Source organism: Epinephelus moara, chromosome 8 (genome assembly GCF_006386435.1).
Source record: "Epinephelus moara isolate mb chromosome 8, YSFRI_EMoa_1.0, whole genome shotgun sequence".
Classification (NCBI taxonomy): Eukaryota; Metazoa; Chordata; class Actinopteri; order Perciformes; family Serranidae; genus Epinephelus; species Epinephelus moara.
Window position 1 is genome coordinate 20,391,761 of NC_065513.1, and position 19,470 is coordinate 20,411,230.

Below are 19,470 nucleotides of genomic sequence, written 5' to 3' on the forward strand. Positions count from 1 at the left end.
AATGTTAAAATCACCTACAATAATAACTTTATCTGATTTAAGAACTAAACTGGATAAAAACTCTGAGAATTCAGATACAAATTCAGAATACGGGCCAGGAGCACGGTACAGTGCTTAGTAATAATAATATTATAATAATAATAATAATAATAATAATAATAGACATTATTTCTACAGTACCTTTCATACAAGAAATTTAGCACTAAAGTGCCTCACAGTAAGGCAATTACCTGCACTGAGTGCTTCACATAAAAATAGATGGAATGGACATAAAACAGGCCAACAAGGCAATTCAGTGTGAAGGGCTAAACCAAAACATAAGGCAAAAATAGACATAGAAGCATTAAGCGTTCTTCTCTTGTAGATACCTCTAACCTGTGCACATGCAACCACGCACGTTAGTGTGCTGTACATAAACTTACATAAGACTGTCTTACATAAGATGGACATTCGAAGGAGCTGTATGCAGCATTCAGAGCATTAGTATAGCAGTATATCACTATTTGCTTTGTAAAGACATGGTGGAGTAATGGTGTCCTCAGCAGAGAATGAAGTCACACTACCTCTGTGTGTGTTGTAATCCGAGCCTCTCTGTTTATTTGTTGTGGTAGCTGGTCTGGCTGCGCGCGGATGTTAGTGCATTTGAGTCCCTGTGTTTGTATCCTACTGGCTAGCTAATCTCCACCACTCTGCTCATACGGGAGTTACCACGGATTACGGCATCCCAACCCCTGACGTTGTCACAGAAGCGTCAGGCTCACCCTCCAGTCTGTTCCCATTGTAAGCACTGTTCGCACTGTTAGCTGCTAGCACCAGATCAGCCACCTCCATGTTGAGAGCCGTGTGCAGGCAATCCCAGCTAAGACTCTGGATCATAGATATCCTCTCGATGTTACATGCAGCTCTTTAAAGTCCACAGTTTTTATTTGATTCATTTACTGCCAGTCTTCTCCTTATGTGTAAGTAAATTTCCCCAAAAAGTTAGTTTAGTCCTTTAAATTTCTCCCTGTAGTAAGGATAGTTTAGTGTGATGTCAAGGATTCACATTTGTTTTTCCACTGCCTGTGTTTCAGCTGAGGAGGAGTCCGTAGGTTGGGGTCCTGTGTTGGCAGCGCTGCAAGTGCCTGAGCTCACAGTGGATGACTTCCTGTCTGAGAGCCAATCAGGAGGCAGCTTCCTGACGCTCTATGCCTTCATCCTGCAGCGCCTCAACTCAGAACGCACAGCAGCTGAGGAGAGGAGGACTCTGGCTCTAATTAACACATGGACCAATCAGGTCTTTCCCAGGTTTGACCCCTTGTTCTCTCATTTGGCTGCTTGTTAGTGGCTTTTAAAAGTCAATGTAGCACGTCAGCATGTGTGCTTTTGTGTGTCCAGTGGTCCAGGTGATGAAGCCAAGCTGTTTCTTTGGTGGCACAAAACACTGAGTCTGTCAGCGGAGCAGCTGAAGCTGCAGGCAGGTCAGACAGAGGTGACAGGGGTCATCATGGGTCTGCTGAGGTTACAAACCAGGTTGGCTCAGCTGGGAGAAGAAAGACTGAACTCTGGGCTTTTAGGAGCTATCGGCCTGGGTAGGAAGTCTCCTGTTTCTAATAGGTAAGCTCATATGTATTTTATTAACTAATGAAAACACTTAGAGGAACCGGATAGGGGAAAATATGAGCTCATCATTGTTGATAAACCACCTGTCAATGCATGCCCACTGTACATCCAGGTTCAGGGTGGTAGTACGCAGTCTGGCAGCGTTCCTGTCAATCCAGGTGACATCAGAGACCGAGCTTCGTCTCCAACCCACCAGTGACTTGCAGCTCTCTGCGAAAGCACAGCAAGTATGCAACAAAACTGCAAGTATGTTGTTTTTATTTTCTAGTCTGCAATTATCTCCTAAAAATAACTTGAGTTTCTCGTCTTCTCTGTGGATGCAGACGTTGGGGGTGTTGGAGGCCATGCCCAGCAATAAGCAGTACGCGGAGTTAGAGGACTCTGTGAATAAAGCTGTCCAGTTCATCCGTTACCCAGGACATTGTCTGAGAGATGGACCCCGGCTGCTGGCCCTGCTAGCCAACCTCCTATACCCTGACCTCAGATACCTGCACATTATCCGTTAGCCATGACTGAACCTGACACTCATGCTGGAGATCCGAGAGGACGCAAATACACTGACAGCAAACCTCTGTTCTGCACAGAGAAAATCTTACTGGAGCACAAAGTTTTCTAGTAATGACACTGGAACTGAATTGCTGTTGCTGTTATATCAGCAGGAGCTACGTATCTCATCAGAGAGGACTTTGTGGGACAGACGCTGACTGTTCATCAGAGTTCGCTGTGCATTTGTGAAAAATACTTTTTGACTGCTAACATTCAATGAGGAGTCATAAACCCAGTCAGAAGCATAAGAAATGTTATGTGCTAACCTCTAATCTTTAACTCGCACTTTGCTTTCTTCTCTTATGTTTATGCCTTGTTGCTTTTTATATAACTTGCCTGTTGGTTTTCACCACAACCTGTTCTATTCTTGATTTGAGAGGAAGTTGCACGTATTTATTGAAGCAGAAGTCATGAATCAACGCTGGGCTTTAGGTGCAAGTTTCACACCTGCATGTGGAATCTAACAGAAAAAAGTTGAAGGGTCCATGGATTATTTGAAGGAAGCTGAAGGACAGATCTAATAGGGCCTATAAGTTTAGTAGCACCTTCTTAGAATGGGGTGGGGGACATACCAGGAAAGCTGGGCAGCAGGGTTTGATGGCTGGTACAACTCCCTAAAGTCAGCTGTTAATGCTAGCATCTAATCAGAAGCTACAATCTGAAATCAATCCTAGATGCTGTACACATGCAGATGAAGACAGTGACTGCCTGTATGAAGTGACCATGTCAAGTAAGAGAACATTTGCCAGTATTATGTTTATGTCCAGCCAAAAGTGCTTTCCTTGTTTCTGCCAAAGACATGTTATTTTTATTTGCTCAGCTACTTAAAACCGTCTTAACCATGAACTCCGGTTGTTTTTATCTGTCTCTGTTGGGTACAAAAACTGCAGACTGAATGTGCACATGCAGTACAAGATACACAGAGTACCACTCACAATGTCCCACACCACTTGGCTTCCTTATAAAGTAGCGAGTGCACTCAAGCTACTGATGCTGTTGGTATTTCAAAGAGAGCAGGGCTGTTATGTTGTTGAAGCTGGTATATAACAGGATTTATATTCAAAAACGTGTTGGTTCACGTAAAGGACAAAGGCAGATTATGATTCAGATTTATCAGACCTCCACACTGTACTGTACATCCAAGGCCGTTTTCACATTTTAATCACCCTAGCCGGCTCACCACTTCTGTTGCTCTGTGCCATCTTAATAATAATCGTGCTGCACTTCTGCAGCCTGAAGCTCGCCTTATTGCCTGTGTTATGTGGTGACTGTTAATGTCAAAAGCATTTCTTTTATATGAGTCAGTGATCAGGAATGGGTCTGTGGGGCTGCTGGAGGAGGGAGCTGCACAAAGGAGACAGGACTATGTTCAATAAAGGGAACTGAATGTCTCACAGCTTGTATTTACCAATTCAACTCTGTGATCGGGGACCATATGTAGTACATGAAGCCTCTGAGAGCAGGAAGACTGATGTTTACTCCCTGGACAGGTCACGTGGAGGGACACATAACTGCTTAATAAATCAAGCTGTGAAGAACAAATGAGAGAGACAAAGAGACCCAGACAACAATGCTTGTCCAACCTCTACAACAAAACTGGCCTGCAATCTGCATTCTCCATGCATAGCGCTGCAGATGGTCAAACTGAAATTAAAGCTTCCTTGTCTGAGAAGCCTGTTATGACAAGTGTGTACTGTGTCTTTGTAATTTAATTGTCTTCGCGTCCTGTTGTTCTTTCTGTGCGGAGCTACATGTCCCCAGCTGAAAGAAGATTGCTCAGGAAGGGGGTCTGTAAATTGAGCTGTGTGCTTTTGTGTGCATGCGTGCACACATACATCCAGTATCCTCATTTAACACCACCGCGTCTGTCTGGGAGAAAACCTCTCTTCAGGCAATGGTGGTCTCTATGGTTACAGGAAGGGTAGAAGTGAGAGAGGAGGTGGAAAGGACGGGGTGTTCTGTGGCTGTGAGAGAGAGGAGGTGGGAGATGCTTGCAGACGCTCACTGCTGCCTTCTTTTCAAACTCCAAAACGACCTCCGGTGTATTATGTGAAACCCTCGTCTGTCGCCTCTCGCCATCTAATCGACCTTGTCTTCTTGTGTCTCTCAGCTCAGGTGGTGGAGTACACGGAAGCAGTCGGTATTTCTGTGACAGCTTGTTCTCAAACGGTATCCCATGTTCACTCTTTCTCTCTCTCTCACACACACACACACACATACACACTCACATATACCTATACACGTGCTCATAGGACCATTGCTGAGACAGTATTCCTGACAGACACATCACTGTCTGGCAGATTCCCGTGTCACCATGGAAACCCAGCATCAGGTCAGGAATAGTTGTTCCCAGACTGTTTGAGTGCACGCTCAGCAATCAGAGCAGCACGTGGTGGATCGGCTCCCCTCGGTCATCATTGGCAGCTTCAGACATAAAACAAACACTGTGCGGAGTGCAGAAATGTGATTATATTCTCTGAAGTCTGACAAGTTATGCAAGACCTGCTGACAGTAATGAGTATGTTTGTTGTGTAACCTGTGTGTATGCTTGGCACAGTCAGGTGCAGGTTTCCATCAGCGCATTGCAGCTGATTTCAACATGTCCCAGTGTCCGTCACAGGCTGAACAGAGGGCTGAGCGTGAATAGCACTCCACCGTGACCAGTTGCTCTTCAAGGACAGCTGCGCTGGCCTGAAGTCACTCCCTGCTGCCAAAACACACACTCAGCTGGACACACAGGAATGCCTCTCTCTCCCTCTGTGTGCTCGCCTTGTTTTGAATGTTTAGTGTGTGTGACTACATGCATGTGTGTGACAGCAAGTGTGTATTTGTGTATGTCAGACAGGCTCCTCCAAATTAGACACCCACTTTTCTCTCACCTCCTCGCCAGTCCAGTGGGGGAGCGATGAGTCAAACTTAAATGAGTCTTTATTTCTCTCTCTCTCTCTGACTTTGACCCAACAGAGCAGAAGCGCCTCGCCCCGCTGAGAGTACCTACTTAACCGTAAAAGTCATCAATAATGACTCAGACCTCCGCCGGTGTTGTAATATGTGTGATTTTTAGAAAGCTGGGTAGGCTGCTTGTTGATCTGCCCTGGCCTGATAACAGTTGTGAAGTCAGGGAGCAATGTTTGGCCTTCAAGAGACACTGCGTGTGTGTGTGTGTGTGTGTGTGTGTGTGTGTGTAGTTTGTTGCAAGAACAAAATCTCACAATGAAGGACGGATAAAAACCCGAGCACATTTTGAACAAGTTAATGTTTTATCTGGTTGTGTGACTGATGAAGAGGTCGGGGTTACTGTTCAAAGTATAGTTCAAATAAGGTCAAACTAGGGGCAAAGCAGGGCTAAATTACCAACAAGTCAACATGGGCAACTGCCCCAGGGTGTCAGAGCACCAGGGGCCCAGTGGCTCCAACAACTAATATTTTTATTGAATATTTATTTAGGAAAAAGCACTACTAAGGGGTTAATATCAGCTGAACTGATATATGTGCTAAGGTGGAGCTGTGAAAAGGGTTAATGTTGAGATCAGTTTTAAGGTTTAGAGTTAAGGGAGTGGGATGTTTCAAAGGGATGATTTGTACCAGAACATTCAGCTGTGGAGAGGTCCAGCATTAAAGAGACAGTTCACCCCAAAATCAAAAATAGAGGAGACTGGGATGGTAACGTGTTCAAGATGTGATACAAACTAGTTATTTGTGTCTGTTTTTTTATGGTGTAGCTGCTATCTCTGCAACACAAACAGGAAATGCATGGTTTAGTCTCGAACACAAGAAGTAAAATGTTAACCTGGAAATTCAGATGCCCCGCCCCCAGCAAATTCGAATTTGCACTGCACAGGGATCTGGCCCCGACGAGCAGAACCCGGTGAATCACCATCGGACCAATCAGATCAGTCTATCTGACAGAGACGGGCTCTGGGCGGGCGTAACATGATGAAGACAGTGCTGCACCGTAGGAGTCGAAAAGTAAACAGCCAAGATGGCAGCTGCTGAAGGGCCGCGTCCATTCAATTTAGCTGTGGAAGAAACGCTAAGCCAACTACACTTGTCTTTTTTCTTGAGAGAGGAAAAGAAGACTGCCCTAGAAGCCTTCGTTTCCAAGAAGGAAGTTTTTGCCGTTTTGCCGACGGGATACGGCAAAAGCATTATATATCAGTTAGCCCCACTGTTCGGCAAACAAATGAGGCTTAGTGCAATGAATACGTCACCTTGTTTTTTCTCTGATTGGCTATCGTGCTATCCAATTGCGTGCGGCGGCATTTAATATGCCTCAGTTAGTGCCGCCCCTTGGGTAGGAAGGGTGTATTGGTGAGGGCCAGACTCAAATAGTGAAATGTTACAAATCACCCTAATGTCCACGTTAGTTGTAACATAGCTTGGGATAAAATGTCAGATTATGAAATAAGGATCATAATGAAAAATTAAGATATTAAAAGCTTTTTATTCAACACTTAATTGACTTTAACATGTGTGTCAGTCAGTCACAGTGGTAAATTTTGCTTGAAGAAGGTTGCAACATATTCTTACATTATGTTACAACTAACTCAAACTCTTGAACTATCTTACCTTACAGCTAGCAGCTAATACATTAGCCCTAACAACATGCATGAAAGATGTCTATATAGACACATAATAAACATCATTTAAGTTTGATGAATATAACTACAAATCAGACAAGCGTGCCAGCTTTGATGCCAATTTAGGTAGTGGCCAAACAGTGGTACTGCAATTTCCAGGGTCCCTTACATGACACCATTGGGCTCAGTAAGACTTTTTCCCAGTGACTTACATGAGGAAAGACACATCTGTAAATCAGTGGATAAATATTTGTGAGCATCACAACCCTTGAAATGACTCCACTATCAAGATTTAATCCATCTGGTCGGATAACATTTTTAAAGTTCTTCTAGCCAGCAGAAGTTGGCTGCCCAGCCATACTCAGCCTTACTCGGCAGCCATAAGTCTCTACTGTGGCCCAATGATGCAGAAGCAGCACCGATCATCTAGGTAATTTCATGCTACGGAAATAGAGGTTTTTGGTTTCATTCACCACTGAGCATCTTTGATAGGAATAAACAGGGCCTCTGTGCCAATGCTGTATCCAGGTCGCTTAATACATCCATGGTCTGCCATGGGTTGCTAACTCCTCACATGAGGCCAGGGGCATAAATATAGACAGTGCAAGCATTGCGGTTGCACTGGGGCCCGTGAGATGGAGGCCTCATAGGGAGAGTAGGCCCTCCAACAATGTGTTGAGTGGAGAATGGGCCCTTATAAGTGATGCCACCTTCAAAATATGCCTGTGTTCAAAGAAGAATTATCATTAAATTAAAAGCAGTTCCGTTTGCCATATATTCCCTTGAAAGAGGTAAAGCCATCTCTGTCATGTTTATTCAACTACTGAAAATGTTAAATTAATAATTTCTTAATTCCTTTTTTTCATTGGTATTTTTGTTGTATCCATCCATCTATCCATTTTCATCCACTTATCCATGGCCGGGTCGCAGGAGCAGCAGGCCAAGCAAAGCACCCCAGACGTCCCTCTCCCCAGCAACTCTTTCCAGCTCCTCCTGGCGAACCCCAAGGCATTCCCAGGCCAGATGAGATGTAATCCCTCTACATGTCCTGGGTCTACCCCAGGGCCTCTTACCAGCGGGACGTGCCCGAAACACCTCCAGTGGGAGGCGCTTAGGAGTCATCCTGATCAGATGCCCGAACCACCTCAACTGACCCCTTTCGATGTGAAGGAGCAGCGGCTCTACTCTGAGCTCCCTCCGGATGTCCAAGCTCCTTACCCTATCTCTAAGGCTGAGCCCAGGCACCCCACGGAGGAAACTCATTTCAGCCACTTTCAATCGAAATCTCATTCTTTCGGTCACTACCCAGAGCTCATGACCATAGGTGAGGGTTGGGAAGCAGATGGGCCAGTAAATCTAAAGCTTCACCCTCTGGCCGCACCAAACCGCCTATCCATCTCACACTCAATTCTATCCTCACTCCTGAACAAGACCCCGAGATATTTGAACTCCCCCGCTTGAGCCAGTAACTTTTGTAATTTTTTGTTATGTACAGATATGTAGTGATGATTGCTGGGTAATCTGTATGTTGATGTTATCCAATATAAAGTGTCTGATCATGTGACGAGACAATATGTGCAGGGTAGCGTACACTGGGGCCATCATAACTACTTTATGCCACTGCATGAGGCATAAGGAGAAACTGAGCATGTGCAGGGTGAATCAGGTGATTCATAACTTGTTCCTGATTGGAGGCGGTTTTGCAACTATGTCATGCCCCAACTATCCCCGGTCTCCCCTACATATTTTTCCTCTTACCTGTAGTGCTCTTTATAAATCTAGATGTTTTAAGCACCATAAGTTCAGTCTACTTTCATTTCGAGAGAGGGCTGGCATGTCTGCTGCTGATATCTCACTCAACACCAAAATAATCTGATTGATAAATAGCACTAAGAGGAGAAAAAATATATTTTTGAGGGGGTGGACTGTCTCTTTAAGGGTCAAGACAATCTGAGGACAGGGTGGGTTATGTGGGGGCACTGTGTGAATCAGGGTCAGAGCTGGGGTTTGATTCTAGGGTTTGGTGTTGTGTAAAGCAAGGTGTGTGACTCTGAATGCATCTTCATTATTTTTTATAGATAGAAGATAAAAATGCGTGTGTGTATGGAGTCATCACATGACTCAGTAGTCAGTGTTTGTACAAACTGAACCCAGGCACGACTACACGATCACGCACATATTATCAGGTGATTGTCTTTCTATCATCTCTCAGGACTCCCTCTCTCTCCCTCTCTCTATTTCTCCCCTGTGTCTCCCTGCACAGTGAACCACAGCCTGTGACATGCCTGCTCTGCTCACACTGCTAAATCTTGCAAAAAGAGAGAATTAAAGCAATGCTGTCAGTCAAACTTCACCCTAAATGTACCTCAGTGTGAGTGCTGAGCGTGTTTGTGAGCAGACCCTGAACAAAGAGCCGTGCTGGCTGCTGGTAGGGAGGGCTGGGTTTGCTCTCCACACTGCGAGCGGATCCTTTAGACACAGCCAGGACCAGGATCGGACACTAAGCAGCGGGCTCGGTAAGGAAATGTGTTTTTTAATGGATGTTAGGCTGCTTAGATTAATGCAGATTTGTTACACTGCAGAGGACTGAAGAAGATCATGATGATAGATGGGGAGTAGACAGATTTACCAACCATGATTAGAGTTGCTTTAACCTCGCACCACTGCCTCCTATAATAAGTTAATTAATTTTTAAATAATTATGACTTTTATTAAGCTTTGTGTTGCCGCTGTTAGTGATCCCAGCCCGTCTCACAGTGGGGGTTGTGTAGGTTTGATGGCAGGCTGGATGGATGGGCAGTTGTCCGAGGCTTTCCAGTGAAACGTCAGATGCAGTTCAGTGTTTGGTCACCGGTTATTTCAGAGACTGTGATCCTCCCGGCCCGGCGTCCTGACGTCAATTCATAAGGACCCAGCAGTGCCGGGGCGGCTGGCAGATAACAAGGGCTGAAGGAAGACAGAGAGAGGAACCGGACCATGCTGATCTGATATTCTCCATATCCTGCTGAGCATTCTGGTAGGAATATCTGTGTTTCATTTTCATGGCCGGTCTTTTTGATTATCTTCCTATTAATAAGCGCTCCCCCGCTCTCGTGTCATGCTTTTGAACCTTGCTTTCCGACACTTAATGTTTCATTTTTATTGTATGGGCCAATATGGAAAATATGTGTGGTTTATCGGTCGGTGTAATCCAGTAGTTGGTAAATTACTGGTTTAAATTGTCGGGCTGTAGGATTTGGGGCTCCATGATGTAATGCGAGCCGGCATCTCTTTGTCTTCAAGAGATTATTATAAGCAGAATATCGAGGCGTTATTATAATGTTAAATCTAAAAGGCTTTTTTATCGACTTTTTTCTGTCTTGGTCAACTCGATGATCACTGTGTGCAGCTCAGCAGCACCGCAGTGTCTCAGTGAAGGGGTTTCTGCTGTCTGACATGCTGTGTGTCTCCAGCTGGTTAAGCAGCACATCATCAGCCAACAGCCAAGACAATGTTAGGCTATTTATATCACACTTAAGCAAAAGTGCATTTTGAAAGAAATGATTCCCAGTGTTGTCCATACCTGCTGCAGATAGGGAGAAGCCCCTTGATTAAGCAGATGCAGGGGATTCCTCCACACTCTACCTGACTCCACATCAACACAGCTGCCACATCCCCATAGCAACAGTTAGTAAAACCAGCACTCTGTGTGCCCATTTCCAACCATCACTAAATAGAAAGAGCACTGAGTGTACTCTGCACCTCTGCCAGGTCATATATAGTCTGTTGGTCTGTCCAGCATACACCCACGAGGAGTGTCATAACAGTAGCTTTGTATCTCAACAGTGACTGACCACGGCCTGAGCTGAAGAGGCGGGGGTCCCAATCTCGAGAGTGTATGCGTGTGTGCAGCTATGGGGAAAGACTACTACAAGACCCTGGGCATCCCCAAGGGCTCCAATGAGGAGGAGATCAAGAAGGCCTACCGGCGCATGGCACTGCGCTTCCACCCTGACAAGAACAAGGATCCCAACGCTGAGGAGAAGTTCAAGGAGATTGCAGAGGCCTATGAGGTGCTCAGCGACCCCAAGAAGAGGGTGGTGTATGATCAGCTAGGAGAGGAAGGTGAGGAGGAGGGGCCCATGTCTGGGTTTTATCCTGTCTGTCTGTGTCTGTGTGGGATGATTGAGTGAAAGCGGTCAGAGAGTGCAGGCGTTGTTAAACAGGCGTTATGAAGTATTAGGTTGTTATTAAAATAGCTCAAGAAGAGCATCTAATATCACAGTGGAAGGCTTTGGTGGGCTTCAGTCACTGAAGTAATAATACTGTGTCGCTTCCATGTTTTCTTGTGTGTGTATATGTGCAGAAATGTGTGTGATTTGCTATTGTTATCTTTAATGTCAACAACACTTACTAGCTCTAATACCTTATAGTCTACCTCAGCTGCTAGTGTAGTGTGTGTGTGTGTGTGTCTGTGTGTGTTAGCTGACAGACAGATGGCTTAAGATCATTACGTGGTTGAGATATGAATAGCTGTGGCTGCTGTAGTTTGCGTTTGTGGGTGTTTTGTGCATGTGTCTCTGTTGAAAAAGGTGTGTGCGTCACGGTGTGTATTTGTGTGAGCATGTTGGACGGAGTGACCTGGTATTTCATGAGTTCTTCCACCACCAGCGCTGTTGGAAGATCAGTGATGCTGTGGGATTTTTCCCGCCCACGTGGGCTCTGTTCTTCTCTGTACTGTTACCCACATGCCGTCTTTTCTGAACATTGCCCTGTGTCTGGTATCTGAGTTCGCATTGATGTGTGTTTTTCAGTGTGGTGGGCGTTTCAGTGTGCATGTGATGTCTCACGTTCTTCTCTCTCCTCTCTCTCCCTCAGGTTTGAGAACAGGAGGCAGCAGCTCTTCAGGTGCTCCTGGCAGCTCGACGTACCACTACACCTTCCATGGAGACCCCCACGCCACTTTTGCCTCTTTCTTTGGCGGCTCCAACCCCTTCGACATGTTTTTTGGCTCCAACCGTAGCCACAGCCGCTCCAACGGTTTCTCCTTCCACAACGACCATGATGCAGAGCAGGACATGGACATGGATGAGGATGACCCCTTCGCTCATATCGGGAGACAGTTCGGCTTTCCAACGGGGATGAACAATGGCTTCCCAGGGGAGGGCCGCAGGAGGAGGGGGGTGCCGTCAGAGCGCCTGGGTACCGGGCGAAAGCACCAGGACCCTCCGGTGGTCCACGAGCTGAAGGTCTCGCTGGAAGAGATCTTCCACGGCTGCACCAAGCGCATGAAGATCACCCGCCGCAGGCTGAACCCGGATGGGCGCAGCATGAGGACAGAGGACAAGATCCTCAACATTATCATCAAGAAGGGCTGGAAGGAGGGGACCAAGATCACCTTCCCAAAGGAGGGGGACGAGACCCCGGAGAACATTCCTGCCGACATAGCCTTTGTACTTAAAGACAAAGGACACGTCCACTTCAAGAGAGACGGTTCCAATATCATTTTTAACTGCAAGATCAGTCTAAAAGAGGTGCGTCTGTCCCTGTTCATCTAACCTTTCTGTCTTCTGTCTTGCTATCTGTTTTCATTTCTCTCCTCAGCTCTTTCTCTGTCTGCATGTAGATGAAATGCTGCTGAGGTTGGGAGTTTGATTCCCAGTGGAGCAAACCAGGCAGAAATTTAATGCATTCATGGAGCTGCAATGGCTTGGATGAATATCCAAAAATGGCACACTTTGTATTATTCTTGTCACTCAACCTGGGCAAACTGTGGATGAGGTGAAGAGGTGTAGTTGTAATTTTAAGGGTAGGATTATGTCCTGGGTGGGTGGTCATATATGAAACACACCGAGAAGTGAGTGTGTGTGTGTGTGTGTGTTGCTGGAGGGAAGGATCAGTGAACAGCAGAGTCTCTGTCGCTGCAGTGCGAGAGAAGCAGCAGGAATGTTGTGTCCTTGTGTGACCTGCATCGTCCCATCGTCCTCAGTTGTTCTGCACTGCTGCATGAATATATATCACTACACACACATGCAAGCAGGCACACAGAAATAAACATGCACGCAGGCGCACACACTCCTGCATCTTCCAGCATATTTGCAAACACACTCAGTTAAAGATGGATTGTAGTGTGACGGTGGTGACAATCCAGGCTGCTATTACTGTGACTGGCAGGACATTTAATTAGCCGCTCCTACGAGGGCAACGGGTCCAGCACAGCTCTGCTCCGTCTGTGAATTACACAAGCTTTAATGTTTCTAATAGCACTGCCACTCACTGGCCTGCGCTCCACATGGTTGGCTTAATAGCAGGTGTTCTCAAAGAGTTGGAGATGTCAGGGGAGTTGTTTGTACTCCACTCAAGCCAATTTTGAACAGTTGTCCTCTAAAAGCAGCAGCGACTCTACAGAAGTAATTCACCGGTAAACAAGAATACCTGCACACACACATACCACATCTATGAAGACAGCTTGGTTAATGAGAGCACATTGGAGTTTATTAAGTCGCATTAAGCAGGAGATGGTGCTTGATCAAACCTGCACTACGATTAAATTTGCACTGCAGAACACCCACAGCTAAGTCCTCTGCTCTCACAGCAGCCAGATAAGAGACTTAAGTCTGATGCAGCTAACGGGATGGGGGAGAGAAGGGGAGATGTGGATGGGGGTAGTGGTGATGGTGGAGGGGGGGTATCTGGGGAATATTAGGGAAGTGGGTCAGATGATTCAGTATCCAAAGCAAATAAGAGCTCATATTCCACTGCTCCACTCTGCGCTGCTTCCCTGAAGATGTGATGCTAAATGCTGCAGTGAAAACACAACACCAGCTACATGGTGCACACCAGAAAAGCTGCAACATATAATGTTGCAAATGTCTTGCACCAGTAGATAATATAACCGAGCTAACAGGGCGATTGTTTCTAATAAATGCTCATTCTAAAGAAAAGGTAGAGGAAGCAGATGTAGTCTATCATTTGTCTTATATCAACTGCTGTATGATTCCCCTGCTATTTGACTGCTCAGTTTTGTTTACTGCCTGAAGCATGCCCCAATGGGCAGCTTCATTTAGTGCCGCCAAGCTTGTTTGACCAACCTGTAAACTCCAGGGAGAATCTGCTTGAGGCAACTTCCACCCCTGCGATGTCTTCACTGTGACAGCAGTTAGAAGCAGTTAGCAAGCTTAGCAGGAATTTGACACATTGATTTCCCTGAAACCGACCTATATCTGGATCTATAGCCTGGCTCATTATGGCGTTAATGATGCCTCCACAGTGTGCTGGTATCATCTGTGGCAATGCATTTCTAGCTCCTGTCACCACTGCACTCAGCTCAGCAGCAAAACCCACGTCCAAACACACGTAGGTGCTAACTGTAGCTGTTGGGCTCTAAAGGCAAGGTGGACAGCTCTTTACAGCTCCACTTCTAAAATATCAATTAGGAAGACAAGTGTTTATCCACAGTGGTAGGAGACGTTAAATCAGTGGGAGTAAGACATCATGTGCATTTTTTTAGCAACTCTTTGTTTTCAGTCCTGTCAATCAAATGAAAGACAACAATAGCAACCAGTTTTAAGAACATCAGTGTAGTAAGGGGCAATCTTGTGAGGACATATTGTATTGTGAGGACACTTTTTTAGCCAAAAATAGCTGATCATAACAGTCGGGTTAAGCATGCACAAGTGATGGTCAGCGTTAGGATATGGACCTAGGGGATGAATCTACAGACCATATTCATAAATATAATAAAATCAAAGTGTACATGTGTGCGTTTGTGTCAGTGTCTACAGCTATGTTGTCTGAGCTGAGGCTTATGCAATCAGTGGGTCCTCGGATCAGCTGGCAGTGTGTGCCGAGCGTCATGGCAACCTGTCTCTGTGTGTAAGACTCCTGTTAGTGAATGGGACTGTCCATAACAGGAGGATGAGCACTAGTCTCCATCACGGTCATAGGCTAAATCACCTTCTAATGTATGTAGGGGGTAAAAGGAGGCTGATGTCATGGCTGGAAAACTCTGTCTGTCCTCTGAAGCAGCTGCTCTGGTTGAATGAACTACAACTGTCTGCGTGTCCATCCCATCCAAAAGCACGAGTCGAGACACACAAATCCTCCAGCAGTCTTGATACAACATTGGCCACATAATGACATGGACGGGGTGTTAAAGGTTAAGCATGTGCCAATGCTGGTAATCACTATTACATCACAAGGGGATGGTTGCCTCAAGATGATTGGTGAGGAAAACTTGAACTGCCAATACTTTCCTTTACATCAAAAAGGTTGCCCCGAGTAGGATATAGCTTGAAGAATTTATCTAAGACATTGCTAAGCACTGGTTCTCAGCATGAATTCCATCTTTAAAAGAGTTTTCAAGTCTTAATGAGCCTATTTCGAAGTGTTTTAATAGTCCTTGGTACCACACAAATACTTAATTGCATCATTTGCTGACTAACTCTTGGTATGTGTTCCTATAACTTGCACACATGCCATTATATAACTTCTCCCCTGAAAAAACACTAGCAGTTTGACATTAGACATGGCAATGTCAGTCATTTGGTATGTTGGTCGATTGGTCCACTACTTTGGTCCAAACTGATATATCTTCACACAAAAAATGGCAGACATTCATGGTTCCCAGATGACTACTATGACTTTACTGATCCCTAAATTTTCATCTAGTGCCACCATGACTTTCACATTTGTCTTTTTGAGTGAAATGTCCTAATGACTATTGGATAGGCTGCCAAGACATTCAGTACTCACATTAATGTTCCCCTCGGGATGAACTGCAACAGCTTCTCTGGTCCCCTGACTTTTCATCGAGTGCCATAGTCAGGTCTAAATTTTAATTTGTCCGATACTTTGATTTATGACCAAACATCTGAACAACTAATGACATTTCATCAGCCTCAGTTGTACTTATTGTTTACTGCTAACTGGCAAATGTCAGCATGTTGACGTCCTGCATCATGATGGTTAAAGGTCCAGAGTGTAGGATTCAGGAGGATATATTGGCAGAAATCGAATATAATTGCACTAGCTATGTTTTTCTTTGTGTATCATCAACTCAAACTAAGAATCGTTGTTTTTCGTTACCTTAGAATGAGCCGTTTATATCTAAATAAGGAGTGGGACCTTTAAGGTCATCGGTCAGACTCAACATGAGTTACGTTATAAGCGTATGACCAGTGTCTAAACTAGGACACCCCAGTATCATCATTGAGAATACCTACTTTCAATGTCCATTGTTAAGTCTCTGAGTTATTGTTCTATTATTCTCTTTCATAACTACATGATTTAAACCCTTTCAAGGCTAGTGGATTAGAATTTGGCCACAATGGCTCTCCTTCTTCCTCCCTCCACACCTTTGTGGTATTTATTCACTGGCCTTATTTTGTGTAGTAAATAGTTTTGTAACAGTTGCTCAAAATGCGTTACATAAGAAAAGTTTTTATTCATCAGGATGTTCATTCACAGAGTTGTGGATTTAAATAGTTCTCTTTATTCAGCACAAATCTGGCGAGTGATGCTCTCTGGAAAGCCTGTGAAGTCGTGATAACCACAGGTCCCCATGTTTAGTTTAGCGCTCTCTATGCTCTGACTGGATTCATGAGGCATTGTGATAAGGAGGTGAGGCTTAGTGTGTGTGTGCATGTGTGTGTGTGTTCTCTCCCCTCGTCCTGCCAGCCCATCTGACAAGCCCTCCAACTATTTACGAGCTCAGCCGATTCCTGCCTCACTTCATTAGCCCCAGCTATGAGACCGTTGCTAAAATTAGTCCCCTGTGCAATGTGTAGCCCCTCCAACACACTTACACAAACACACACACCTCTTCCACCTACACACACAGACACAAAGAGCGGAAAACTTTTCCACTGCCAAGTCATGTTTTCCAAATGCTCCTGTTCCAAACGCTGTTCTTTAGACCCCACAGTTCTGCAGACGATGTTAAAAGGATTTGTCAGTGAGACCTACTTTCTCTATCTCACACACACACACACACACACACACACACAGACGATGAACACACACAGAAAACACGTGGAAGTTTGACTTGTTAGGATGACGTACTCAGGCAAGATAAACTAAAGTTTTTTAGTTCATGGAAACATGAAGTCATCGAGATATTCACAGCTTTGGCATTTCATTCCTTATTAAGATATTAACCCTCTCATGCCCCTCTCCTCTCTTCTCCTCCAGGCGTTGTGCGGCTGTACAGTTAGCATTCCCACGCTGGAAAACCGCATCATCTCGCTCCCCTGTCATGACATCATCAAGCCAGGGACGGTGAAGCGGCTCAGAGGAGAAGGTCTGCCTTTCCCCAAGAACCCGTCACAGCGTGGTGATCTCATCGTGGAGTTTTCTGTCCGATTTCCCGACAGGATCCCCCCTCAGTCCAGAGAGATTATCAGACAACACCTCCCCCAGTCTTAGGAAGACTCACCTTCAGCTCCTCCACCACCAAACACTCCAAACTAAATTACCCAGACCCAGAAAACCAACACTTAATTCTCCAGGTTCGACCCTCAGCATAGTTCCCACCTCCAGTCCCCAAGTCCTGAGATAATGCACGCAGCATTAAACAGACACTGTAGTTTATAGGGACTTCACAGTGGGAGGATGAAGGAAGAATGCCGAGACGAATGGCAGTATCAGGATGTGATTATTTGTTTGTTTTGTCTTTTGGCTCAAACATACAACACACACACACACACACACACACACACACACATACACACACAGGCACCCAAACAGTGGAGCAGTGCTGAGGATGGGCTCAGCACAACCGTGGCTTTTACTGGTCTTTTCTTAACTCTGTTTTTTACGGATTTATCAGTGGTTTTATATGCTGTCCAACTCTGATCCTCGTCTTTTTGTGATAGGATGAAGCGTGAGATATTTTTTAAAAAGAAACATTTTTTCCAGGTTTTTCTTTTCCAAAGGAAGTTTCAGATAGGATTATTTATTTTTACCTTGAGTGTTCCAGCAGCTTAAGTGTGTTCAGTGCAAACCCCAGTTTTAACATAACCCCTTCCCCCACTCGCCACCTGCTTTCCCATGCTTTCAGTCTGATGAAGCATTGTGCTTTAAGTCTGTAGGCCGTTTAGTAAGATCTGTCTCTCCTAAAATCTGTTGTATCCTGATGCGTGCAACGCCACAGCGCACTTAAAGTCCTGCGTTACTCCAAGAAATATTAGCGTATCTCAGCTGCAGTGGAAAATCTGGGAATGACAATCACATACTGTAACAGCAGTGTAAGCTTGGATAATACAATCTGCACATGATATGGGTGCTTTCCCTTCTGAACTGAATAGCCTGGCTCGCTATCTGAGGGACATTTAGGTGCCTTAGCCCGGTGTCATGCCACACATGTGAACACACACACACAGGTCACACTGTAATATACACAACCAGCCATGTTAAGTGCACAACAGACGATGCCCTATGCTGTGTTAGACATTGCCATCGGGAGCTGGTGAAAACACAGTCCCTAAGCAATGTGAAGTTGATCCCCATAATGTACTGTATGTAAGCAAGGACATTTTTAGGAAGAGATTTGATACAAAACTGATGAATTTTGCCAGTGCATCCCTGTAAAGTGCCGTACAAGTACAGGTTGGATTTCCCAGAGGAGTGAAAACATTCAATTAATCTGAATTAGTAAGTAGTTGAGATTTCTCTGGGAAACTCAGCTTTGTTGTGTGTATTCTGCTTTCTCTTGTGCCATTTGAAGGCCATGTCTCGGTGCTACTGTGAGCAGTGCCAAAAATAGACACCCTTGGTGTCTAATTATTGGTTTCATGGTTTCAGTTTGTGATTTGATAAGTGCTTCTGTCCTCTGTAACATGTGTACATCAAACTTTACATCTGTTTTTTCAAGTAGAAAACCCTGTTTAGGAAACAGGTTTTGTAATATTGCAGCAGCTGTTCTCTGTCTCAGCTGCAGGGGGCTCTGAAAGCCATCTTCAGCTCTTCCTACTGTAGTTTACAGCAATGATAAGATGTATGTGTGAGCATGGTTTGTGCAGGCAGCACTAGTAGGTCATTTAGATCATGTGTATGGGAAAATGTTTGAATGCAACCTGTTGATAAATGCACTTTTATGTCAAAGAAGATACTGCAGTAATTATGAGATGATGGGAGAGACTTGAATGACTTGCCTGAGTGTGTGAGCGTCCTGCCTCTCAGAGCCTTCAGGGACGCTGGACTGTGGCTACGACCTGAATGCACAAGCGCTGCTGCTGCTGAGAGACACTGTCACTGCTTATGAGCATTTGACAATATTTATGATCTTTTCAAAATGCCAACAAATAAACCAAATGTGTGAACTTAACAGTGTCTGTCATTCCAGTTAATCTTTCAAGAATTATCAGCAACATGAGCACACTCTTAGAGATAAAGGTGCTAACTAGAACCCTTTTTTGTTCCCAACAGAACCTTTTATGAAGTTTCCACCTGGAAACTTTTAAGAGCATTCGATCTAGAGCCCGACAAAAAGGGTTATACAAACATCTGTAAAAGGGTTCCACCTAGAGTCCTCTATGATCATTTTGAACCATTAAGAGCATTTTGACCAAAAGTGTATAAATAAGTGTATGTAAGAAAATAATAAGAAATAGGCAAAAGAACATACAAAAGCACTGAAACACGTAAGTACAGATAAAAATGGATTCATGGCATGTCCATAGAAGGGCACATGAGCACAGAGCAAACATATAACCATAGACAAAAGCACATAACAAGGCACAACCAGACATAAGCACTATTAATG

At 44.9% G+C, this 19,470-nt stretch overlaps 2 protein-coding genes across 5 annotated transcripts in view; both read left to right on the top strand.

Annotated features, from left to right (window-relative positions):
• Positions 1-3,837, top strand: part of epg5 (ectopic P-granules autophagy protein 5 homolog (C. elegans)) — a 30,180-nt gene extending 26,343 nt beyond the window's left edge. The window contains exons 42-45 of the mRNA XM_050051088.1: positions 1,074-1,287; positions 1,378-1,596; positions 1,715-1,829; positions 1,926-3,837. Coding sequence (XP_049907045.1) covers positions 1,074-1,287; positions 1,378-1,596; positions 1,715-1,829; positions 1,926-2,108 — 731 coding nt within the window. The 3' untranslated portion in view covers positions 2,109-3,837. The remainder of the gene's footprint in view (positions 1-1,073; positions 1,288-1,377; positions 1,597-1,714; positions 1,830-1,925) is intronic.
• Positions 3,838-8,741: 4,904 nt separating this feature from the next.
• Positions 8,742-19,022, top strand: dnajb5 (DnaJ heat shock protein family (Hsp40) member B5). Of its 4 annotated transcripts, none has more exons than XM_050051104.1 (5): positions 8,743-9,244; positions 9,486-9,744; positions 10,554-10,832; positions 11,586-12,241; positions 16,899-19,022. In XM_050051104.1, the coding sequence occupies exons 3-5, from the start codon at positions 10,622-10,624 to the stop codon at positions 17,130-17,132; spliced, it is 1,101 nt and encodes a 366-aa protein (XP_049907061.1). In that variant the 5' UTR covers positions 8,743-9,244; positions 9,486-9,744; positions 10,554-10,621; the 3' UTR covers positions 17,133-19,022. The 4 variants fall into 4 exon arrangements, with proteins under 4 accessions (XP_049907064.1, XP_049907061.1, XP_049907063.1 ...); XM_050051106.1 differs by having other exon boundaries at positions 9,500-9,744; XM_050051105.1 differs by having other exon boundaries at positions 9,592-9,744.
• Positions 19,023-19,470: the final 448 nt, after the last annotated feature.